Raw genomic sequence first — 12,092 nt, forward strand, 5'->3', positions numbered from 1 at the left:
ACCCGACCCCCCACACACACACCCGACCCCCCACACACACACCCGACCCCCCACACACACACCCGACCCCCCACACACACACCCGACCCCCCACACACACACCCGACCCCCCCCACACACACACCCGACCCCCCCCACACACACCCGACCCCCCCACACACACCCGACCCCCCACACACACACCCGACCCCACACACACACACACCCGACCCCCCCACACACACACACACCCGACCCCCCCCACACACACACACCCGACCCCCCCACACGCACACCCGACCCCCCCCACACACACACCCGACCCCCCCCACACACACACCCGACCCCCCCCACACACACACCCGACCCCCCCACACACACACCCGACCCCCCCACACACACACCCGACCCCCCCACACACACACCCGACCCCCCCACACACACACCCGACCCCCCCACACACACACCCGACCCCCCACACACACACCCGACCCCCCCACACACACACCCGACCCCCCCACACACACACCCGACCCCCCCACACACACACACCCGACCCCCCCACACACACCCGACCCCCCACACACACCCGACCCCCCCCCCACACACACCCGACCCCCCCCACACACACCCGACCCCCCCACACACACACCCGACCCCCCCACACACACCCGACCCCCCACACACACACACCCGACCCCCCACACACACACCCGACCCCCCACACACACACCCGACCCCCCACACACACACCCGACCCCCACACACCCTACCCCCACACACACCCTACCCCCACACACACCCTACCCCCCACACACCCGACCCCCCCACACACACCCGACCCCCCACACACACACACCCGACCCCCCCACACACACACCCGACCCCCCCACACACACACCCGACCCCCCCACACACACACCCGACCCCCCCACACACACACCCAACCCCCCCACACACACACCCGACCCCCCCACACACACACCCGACCCCCCCACACACACACCCGACCCCCCCACACACACACCCGACCCCCCCCACACACACGACCCCCCCACACACCCGACCCCCCCACACACACCCGACCCCCCCACACACACCCGACCCCCCCCCACACACACCCGACCCCCCCACACACACCCGACCCCCCCCACACACACACCCGAACCCCCCACACACACACCCGACCCCCCACACACACACCCGACCCCCCACACACACACCCGACCCCCCACACACACCCGACCCCCCACACACACACCCGACCCCCCACACACACACCCGACCCCCCACACACACACCCGACCCCCCACACACACACCCGACCCCCCACACACACACCCGACCCCCCACACACACCCGACCCCCCACACACACCCGACCCCCCACACACACCCGACCCCCCACACACACCCGACCCCCCACACACACCCGACCCCCACACACACCCGACCCCCCACACACACCCGACCCCCCACACACACACCCGACCCCCCACACACACACCCGACCCCCCACACACACACCCGACCCCCCACACACACACCCGACCCCCCACACACACACCCGACCCCCCACACACACACCCGACCCCCCACACACACACCCGACCCCCCACACACACACCCGACCCCCCACACACACCCGACCCCCACACACACCCGACCCCCACACACACCCGACCCCCCACACACACACCCGACCCCCCCCACACACACACCCGACCCCCCCCACACACACACCCGACCCCCCACACACACCCGACCCCCCCACACACGCACACCCGACCCCCCCCCACACGCACACCCGACCCCCCCCCACACGCACCCGACCCCCCCCCACACACGCACCCGACCCCCCCCACACACCACCCGACCCCCCCCACACACCCGACCCCCCCACACACACACCCGACCCCCCCACACACACACCCGACCCCCCCACACACACACCCGACCCCCCCACACACACCCGACCCCCCCACACACACCCGACCCCCCCACACACACCCGACCCCCCACACACACACCCGACCCCCCCACACACACCCGACCCCCCCCACACACCCGACCCCCCCACACACCCGACCCCCCACACACACCCGACCCCCCCACACACACCCGACCCCCCCACACACACCCGACCCCCCCACACACACCCGACCCCCCCACACACACCCGACCCCCCCACACACACCCCCCCCCCCCCACACACACACCCGACCCCCCCCACACACACACACCCGACCCCCCCACACACACACCCGACCCCCCCACACACACACCCGACCCCCACACACACACCCGACCCCCCCAAAACACACACACCCGACCCCCCCCATACACCCGACCCCCCACACACACACCGACCCCCCACACACACACCGACCCCCCACACACACACCCGACCCCCCACACACACCCGACCCCCCACACACCCGACCCACCACACACCCGACCCCCCACACACACACCCGACCCCCCCCACACACACACCCGACCCCCCACACACACCCGACCCCCCACACACACCCGACCCCCCACACACACCCGACCCCCCACACACACCCGACCCCCCACACACACCCGACCCCCCACACACACCCGACCCCCCACACACACCCGACCCCCCACACACACCCGACCCCCCACACACACCCGACCCCCCACACACACCCGACCCCCCACACACACCCGACCCCCACACACACCCGACCCCCCACACACACCCGACCCCCCACACACACCCGACCCCCACACACCCCCCACACCCCGACCCCCCACACACACCCGACCCCCCACACACACCACCCGACCCCCCACACACACCCGACCCCCCCACACACACCCGACCCCCCACACACCCGACCCCCACACACAACCCGACCCCCCACACACACCCGACCCCCCACACACACCCGACCCCCCACACACACCCGACCCCCCACACACACCCGACCCCCCACACACACCCGACCCCCCACACACACCCGACCCCCCCACACACCCGACCCCCCCACACACCCGACCCCCCACACACCCGACCCCCCACACACCCGACCCCCCCCAACACACCCGACCCCCCCCACACACCCGACCCCCCCCACACACCCGACCCCCCCCACACACCCGACCCCCCCCACACACCCGACCCCCCACACACACCCGACCCCCCACCACACACCCGACCCCCCCACACACACACACCCGACCCCCCCACACACACACACCCGACCCCCCACACACACACACCCGACCCCCCACACACACCTGACCCCCCCCACACACACACACACCCGACCCCCCCCCCCCCACACACCCGACCCCCCCCCCCCCCCACACACCCCCCCCCCCCCCCACACACCCGACCCCCCCCCCCACACACCCGACCCCCACACACACCCGAACCCCCCCACACACACCCGACCCCCCCACACACATCGACCCCCCCACACACACCCGACCCCCCCCACACACCACCCCCCCCCCCCCCCACACACACCCGACCCCCCCCACACACACACACCGACCCCCCCACACACACACCCGACCCCCCCACACACACACCCGACCCCCACACACACACCCGACCCCCCAAAACACACACACCCGACCCCCCCCACACCACCCGACCCCCCACACACACACCGACCCCCCACACACACACCGACCCCCACACACACACCCGACCCCCCCACACACACCCGACCCCCCCCACACACACCCGACCCCCCCACACACACCCGACCCCCCACACACACCCGACCCCCCCACACACACCCGACCCCCCCACACACACCCGACCCCCCCACACACACCCGACCCCCCCACACACACCCGACCCCCCCACACACACCCCCCCCCCCACACACACCCGACCCCCCCCACACACACACACCCGACCCCCCCACACACACACCCGACCCCCCCACACACACACCCGACCCCCACACACACACCCGACCCCCCCAAAACACACACACCCGACCCCCCCCACACACCCGACCCCCCACACACACACCGACCCCCCACACACACACCCGACCCCCCACACACACACCCGACCCCCCACACACACCCGACCCCCCACACACCCGACCCACCACACACACACACCCGACCCCCCACACACACACCCGACCCCCCCCCACACACACACCCGACCCCCCACACACACCCGACCCCCCACACACACCCGACCCCCCACACACACCCGACCCCCCACACACACCCGACCCCCCACACACACCCGACCCCCCACACACACCCGACCCCCCACACACACCCGACCCCCCACACACACCCGACCCCCCACACACACCCGACCCCCCCACACACACCCGACCCCCCCACACACACCCGACCCCCCACACACACCCGACCCCCCACACACACCCGACCCCCCACACACACCCGACCCCCACACACACCCGACCCCCCACACACACCCGACCCCCCACACACACCCGACCCCCCACACACACCCGACCCCCCACACACACCCGACCCCCCACACACACCCGACCCCCCACACACACCCGACCCCCCCACACACCCGACCCCCCCACACACCCGACCCCCCCACACACCCGACCCCCCCACACACCCGACCCCCCCACACGCCCGACCCCCCCACACACCCGACCCCCCCCACACACCCGACCCCCCCACACACCCGACCCCCCCCACACACCCGACCCCCCACACACACCCGACCCCCCCACACACACCCGACCCCCCCACACACACACACCCGACCCCCCCACACACACACCCGACCCCCCCACACACACACACCCGACCCCCCCCCCCCCACACCCGACCCCCCCACACACACCCGAACCCCCCACACACACCCGACCCCCCCCACACACACCCGACCCCCCCCACACACACACCCGACCCCCCCACACACACACCCGACCCCCCCACACACACACCCGACCCCCCACACACACACCCGACCCCCCCCACACACACCCGACCCCCCCCACACACACACCCGACCCCCCCCACACACACACCCGACCCCCCCCACACACACACACCCGACCCCCCCCACACACACACACCCGACCCCCCCCACACACACACACACCCAACCCCCCCCACACACACACACACCCAACCCCCCCCACACACACACACCCGACCCCCCCCACACACACACACACACGACCCCCCCCCCCTACACACACCCGGCCCCACACACACACACACACACACCCGGCCCCACACACACACACACACACACCTGACCCCACACACACACACACCCGACCCCACACACACACACACCCGACCCCACACACACACACCACCCCCCCACACACACACACCCTACCCCCCACACACACACCCGACCCCCCCCCACACACACACCCGACCCCCCCCACACACACACCCGACCCCCCCCACACACACACCCGACCCCACACACCCACCAAACCCCACACACACGCACACACACACACACAAACACGACCCCACACACCCAACCACACACACACCCAACCCCACACACACCCGAACCCCCCGCGCACGACCCCTCACTGTCAGTGCGCGCTGTCACCAGACAGACACCATCAGTCGTCAGTGCACGCTTTCAGCAGGCACACACACACACACACACACACACACACACACACACACACACACACACACACAGCCCACCAGCCGGCAGGGCACACATCAATTGTTAACGCATCCACAATTAACTAGTGTAGCAATCGCAGTATGGCGCACTTTACTTTTAAACATATTCATCTGAAGCGCAGCATGCCACCATTGCTACAAAAATAAATACTTTTTTTGGTTCAATTTATAGATTGGTGTTGCAATATTTAGCAGTGCCAATAGCTCAAACTCAATTAATGCGAGACCTATTGCATTGCAAATGCTTGTTTAAGTACAAGATGAAGACTTGTGCCATTGTAGCTTGCTCCTATAGGCTGCATAATATTTTTCTATCAAGTTACTTTGGAGGCCTTCAGCCACACTTAAAAAGATATATTGTGAAAAAGTGCTCCTTGATTCCTGCATGTGGGCAGGACGGTTCAGTGATAATGACTTCAGTGGCGATTCCCCTATGAGAGAACTGGAGTTCCAAATAAGAAACTGTTCCTTCTTGTGACTCTGCTAAGTGATTTCGAAATTCAGCTCAATTGTTAAGATTTGGTCTTTGGCATTATCGATTGTAGGTAGATTCTTCATAGTTATTAATCAGGTGATGTTTTAGGGTTTTGCACATATGGTGACTATTGTCTCTATTGGTATATTGCTTTGTGGCTGTGCTTGATTCCCATCTTTGATTCACTGGACTTGCTTCCTTCCACTCTATCCCTGTGTATTGTAGCATTCTTTCTTATCTGTTGTTTTTTAATGGTTTTAGGATATATAGGGTCAACCGTATTGTACAACTCAATACTTGAAACTGAAGATTGTCCCATGTACTTTTCAGACCTATAGAAACTGAAATGTCAATGAGTTGTCCACCACGACCACATTAATTGCTCTATGGACAAATAAGCGTCTTCTGTTTGGAAGATGCATCTCTTTAATCAGAGGAGGACAATGCAGTTATGTGGTCCCCTGAGTTGTCCCCAGAGTTGTTTAGAATTACTACTGGCAATGAGAAAAGAATGTTTGGTGATCTGACTCTGACAATGGGGAAGTGCATTTTTTTTTACCCATGCAATTGCCATACAAAAAGATTAATACAATTCAGGGTAATGTATTAAGTACGCCTAGCTGCAGTCTTTAATGTATAAATTACTTTTCTTTTGTTAACGTTAGAAGTATTGTCATAGGGCATGGATATAAGGTTACCATAGCCCTAAAATAAGTAACTGAGCTGTAAATCATAACTACTGGAGCCCCCTTCTTTGTTTAAAAATAACAAAGTGAAAGAGCATAAGCTCAGTCTCAACAGTGGCGCTGTTAGTAACTGCATATGTTACATTGAAGTAAATGACTGTTTCCAATTGATATACACACCGCACCACTGCCCTCTTTGCTCCCCCCTGCCCTCTTTGCTCCCCCCTGCCCTCTTTGCTCCCCCCTGCCCTCTTTGCTCCCCCCTGCCCTCTTTGCTCCCCCCTGCCCTCTTTGCTCCCCCCTGCCCTCTTTGCTCCCCCCTGCCCTCTTTGCTCCCCCCTGCCCTCTTTGCTCCCCCCTGCCCTCTTTGCTCCCCCCTGCCCTCTTTGCTCCCCCCTGCCCTCTTTGCTCCCCCCTGCCCTCTTTGCTCCCCCCTGCCCTCTTTGCTCCCCCCTGCCCTCTTTGCTCCCCCCTGCCCTCTTTGCTCCCCCCTGCCCTCTTTGCTCCCCCCTGCCCTCTTTGCTCCCCCCTGCCCTCTTTGCTCCCCCCTGCCCTCTTTGCTCCCCCCTGCCCTCTTTGCTCCCCCCTGCCCTCTTTGCTCCCCCCTGCCCTCTTTGCTCCCCCCTGCCCTCTTTGCTCCCCCCTGCCCTCTATGCTCCCCCCTGCCCTCTATGCTCCCCCCTGCCCTCTTTGCTCCTCCCTGCCCTCTTTGCTCCCCCATGCCGTTGTCCGTGCCGCCTTTGCCTACCATTTGCTGTACAATAGGTCTCGCATGTACGCGAGTTTGAGCTATTGGCATTGTAAATGACAGTGCCTTTTATGTATGTTGTGGATTTTAAAACCCAAAACGCATATTAATTTACAATGCCAATAGCTTAAACTCGCGTAAATGGGAGACCTATTGCATTGCAAATGCTTGTTTATAATCTGGTGTTGGTCATATGTTGGATAGTTTATTTTTGCTGTCGGTGTGTCACTTGGATTGTTGAGTTGAGCTTGTAGAATTGGGACCTTTACCATCCTCCATATAACTTGCAAGTAAGGGCACCAGTCTATATTATGCTTTTCCTGTTTGCCATCTTGAAAGTTCTAAGGCGCTGCATTTTGTTGGTCATTGTAGAGTACTAAACAGTTTGTAAAGCAGATTAAAACCAGTAAGAAAGGAAGTTAATTATGCATTCTTCATTACATTAAAAAATAGCCTTTTTGAGCATATGGGAAAACTTGTGTCTTAACATACAGTGGCCTTGATAATACTGTGCGTTAGTATTTAAATATGAATATCTCAAAATATGGTGGACTTCATGGAAGCACTTCATAGTAGTATAATTATACCCGAGCTAAACCTAGAAAGAACTACAAATTCCGTAAGAGTATACTCTTTGCTTCTTAACATGCTTGCACGTATTCTCTTGTTTTACTGACCTTGTCTGCTTTAAGATTTTTAATTCAATAGATTTGAAAATGCATTAAGTTCTGTGTATGTATGGTAAAAAGGGATTTGTGAGTATGTGCTGCCAAATGTCTATAGAAGCAACAAAAAACCTATTTGACTTGTGTATGCCAACAGCTTTTTGGAAGAAGGACGGTCTACTCAAAAGCCAGCATTGTTTGTCCTGAACGTGCCTTCTACCTCTGTCATGTCCTTTACCTTCACTAAACCATTTCACCTCCTTATTTTTCCGCTCTAGTATTTTCGTCTGATTGTTACCATGCTTTATAAACGTATCTTTTGAGAACAGGATTGTTACTGATTGTCTTTGTTTTTTCCCTTTTCAGCGGATGGCAATGTGGCTGCCGGGGAGAGCACCGCGGGCGAAGGAGAACCTGCTAAACTGGCAGAAGGACTTCCTGCTCCCCCGGAAGAGAAAGCCCCTGCTTCATGTTCAAGGTAGTATATCCGTAGTTGAGTGGGATGTGAAGAGTAATATTCTGGTTGGCAGTGTAGACAGACTAAGAGAATTCTTGGTAAGACTTCTAAAAGAATAATGATAAGCAAAAGTGCAATGTTGTAGGTACATGAGTGCATTGTTGGAGAAAGGAGAGTTTGCATAATATGAATGTACATAGGTAAGTTAGAAATATAAAGGTTTCCTAATGGCTTCTAGTGATTGTGCTTTACAGAATCTGAATGTGTGTAGTAGATAAAGCGGCAGTATTTAGGATGTGGACAGGTTACAGTGGAGAGAGGACTGAACCGGCTTAGCCAGACTATGCAGGCTTTGCCAAATACAGTTTGGCACTATTTTCCCTATTTATACTCTCCATACCGACTTCATGGTCCTATGGTTTCTTTGTCTACAGTGACCCGCAAAGGCGTTGCTCTCTTTGTAACACTGGGAATGGGAGCCCTCATGGGCAGGGGGCGCTGCAGAGGTTTGAGCCCTCGCCTGAATGGATGGATATGATCAAGCGTGTACCGAAGGGGGTCACCTCCTGTCCCAAAAATTCGGTTGCAAAGCAGTTTTGTGGAGACCTTTCCCGGATTGGTTTTGTGGCCAGTATGTCACCAGAGGATCTCTTTGAACCTACAGGTGAGGAGACCAAAGACCTGAAGCAAAATGTTTGACTATGTACTCTCTTCTTTCCTCTATAAAACTTCTCTACCTTGTTTTCATTCTTAGGCCACTGTTGGGTTCATCACTGGTGTGCCTCATGGTCTGCTGATGTCTGGCATGAAGGTGTAGGGCTCGTCAATGTGGACAAAGCAGTCTTCTCAGGGATATCACAGGTCAGTGTTTATTAAAGTACTTGTTCAGGTGAAAGTTAATGCAGTGTAAACTTCTGCATATACTCACAGGTTTCTTGGCGCTAAAGAATTGTGTACGTCATCAGTGTGTGTGTCAAATGTTTTTAATTTATTTCTAAAAGCAAAGTATCTGGTGGTCTAGAATGTATAGGGAAAGTTATTCATTTTAATTTTTTTTTTTACTATCTTTATTGGAGTTTTAATAAACAATACAGTAGTCCCAGCAACCAGTAGCATGAGATTCAAAATTAGTTCAGGAACATGACAATGAGCCAATTTTTATTTCTCTTCCGGGGATACTCCTCAGTCATAAGCACTGAATAGTCCCGCCCACCCGCAGGAAACCCAGAGCATATACAAAACACACGTGCTTAAACTTAAAAGTACAAAGTACCCTCAAACATACATATATCTGTATATAAACATACATGTACATGTAGCCTAAACCACCAAATTGGCTAAAATGGCAACATCTTAAATTAAAAAAAAGTAATGTAAAAAACAATATATATATATATATATATATATATATATATATATATATATACAGCAACGCCGAAACGTGTTTGTAACCGTGGCTAATCAATTGCTGGAAGTTTCTGTTATTAAACAACTTGGCGAACCCACGCTGTATTGGCTATGAGTGCTCTTTATTTTGAAAACTAGTCCCGAGGATCGTGGGATTTGGCGTTGGCAATACATCACGCACGCCACCGTGCGGCAAGAGGCACCCGTGGACGTAGTGGAGCGGCGGTTGGTGGAACCTGCGTGCCGAAAAAAAAAATATATATATATATATATATATCTTTATTTAGCATTTCTGTAACATAGAACATAAACGCTTTCACTTTTAAAACCGCTTTTATTTGTAAAGGAAAGGACAAAGTAATAGAAGGCATTGTTAGCCCATAGGCTGCATAGATAAGCCATCAGGGAATAACCTGGCACCATGCTTTTAAGACCTCCATACTCCCATCATGCCCTACAGGTGACAATTGGTTCACTTCTTTATTCCGGCTCCTTCTGTGAGGATCCTGGAGCATTCAGCTCACTAGTTTTTGACTTTTCTGTCAAGAATTGGCATCTCGAAGTCGTTTTTCTGACATTCATTTGATGGTTTTAAGTACAAGCTGTACTTCTAACCTGTTTTTCTGACTATTTTGCCACATTTTTAGTAATAAAATGCCAGCTTTATTTAACAAATGTCCTTGAGAGAATCACGCTGCATGTCTTACAAGAGAGAGGAATGATGAGATCTCCCAAGTGTCCTTGAAGGGTCTCAACAACCTTTCAAAGAGCCCTCCTGTCACGAAAGATCTGAGCACAGGGGCAGGAAGGAAGAGGAGATGCCTCTCTGCTTCTCGGTTGATGGAGAGAGGTAGACGTCGAGATAGATACCAGTCGGCATCCCTATCAATATCTGAAAGGCCTCTGCAGTATGCGACGACGTTGAGGGAGAAATCACCATCTAGACAATCAACACTAACCACGTCAACAAAGGAAAATACTATGTCAAGACTGCCTACTACTGTGTTGGGTACTGAAGTCTACAGATCGTCGTCAGTCGGCGATAGGTTAGTAAACGTCGAAAAACAAGTTTGGGTCGGCATCGAGAACTTCTCCACCACGCCAGTTGATGATGATAACTCTGGTAGATTCTCAACGATGGGGGACGTTCAACTCCACTGACGTCAGGACATAGACTTTCAGCGTCTAGAACCGCTCCATCATCCAGACACAGATGGTCAACGTCCGACTCTGCGGACGTACAAAGGTGTCCAACATCAAGATTGTCAAGGTAGAGACCTCCGTCCTTGTACATGTCACCACCTGCAAAGAGACAGAGGACTTCTGTTGCTCCAGCAGAAGATGCACATTTTGCGTCCAGAGTCGTACTGACGCTGAGACCTCCCTTGATGACAATAGAAGTACAAGTGGCTGAATTGCAGAGATCACCATTAAAGAAATGGGGTAACCCAAAAGGTACTGGACCTGGGTATACTACTGATATAAACAAACAACGGTCCACGACCTATATATTTCTCCACACAAGCAATGAATCAAAACTTATTAAATTGAAAAGGCATATTTTATTTAAACAGCCCAGCTCAATTAATGATGAAAACAAAAGGAAAGGCAACAGCAACAAACTCCAAATCTATATGCAATATTTTTAATCTATGGTCATATTCAAGTATAGTAAACGAATTCACAGTTTTTTCACATTGCCCCGTATTAGAGCGTGCAGTATAGCAAAGGGTGTCAAAAGAGCGTGAAGGTGATAAGGTGAAAAGAAAAGAAATCACACAGAATTGTAAAAGATCATTTAAATAATTCCAAAAACACCAGCCAATGAAAGCCGGAACAGTGTGTCCTGGCCACTTCAATTAGTCCACATGTAATCCCTAATGTTATTCTGAGACATAGGATGTAAAAAATGTCTGCACTATATCACAGAGGGAGATATAGTTAGTGGTCCAGGTTTTTGGATAAGTGTCGACGTTTCGACTCGTCTTGCGGCCATGCGGTTGATTATGCCTGGGCCATGC

The 12,092-nt window shown here is 56.0% G+C and overlaps 1 protein-coding gene across 4 annotated transcripts in view; it reads left to right on the forward strand.

Annotated features, from left to right (window-relative positions):
* KMT2D (lysine methyltransferase 2D) overlaps window positions 1-12,092 on the forward strand; it is a 1,692,256-nt gene that overhangs the window by 226,265 nt on the left and 1,453,899 nt on the right. For all 4 annotated transcript variants that reach the window (XM_086963706.1, XM_086963708.1, XM_086963710.1 and 1 more), the window contains exons 3-5: window positions 8,574-8,685; window positions 9,099-9,328; window positions 9,419-9,525. In XM_086963706.1, the coding sequence (XP_086819832.1) occupies window positions 8,574-8,685; window positions 9,099-9,328; window positions 9,419-9,525 (449 nt within the window). The remainder of the gene's footprint in view (window positions 1-8,573; window positions 8,686-9,098; window positions 9,329-9,418; window positions 9,526-12,092) is intronic.

This window comes from Lissotriton vulgaris, chromosome 1_1 (genome assembly GCF_964263255.1).
Source record: "Lissotriton vulgaris chromosome 1_1, aLisVul1.2, whole genome shotgun sequence".
Taxonomy (NCBI): domain Eukaryota; kingdom Metazoa; phylum Chordata; class Amphibia; order Caudata; family Salamandridae; genus Lissotriton; species Lissotriton vulgaris.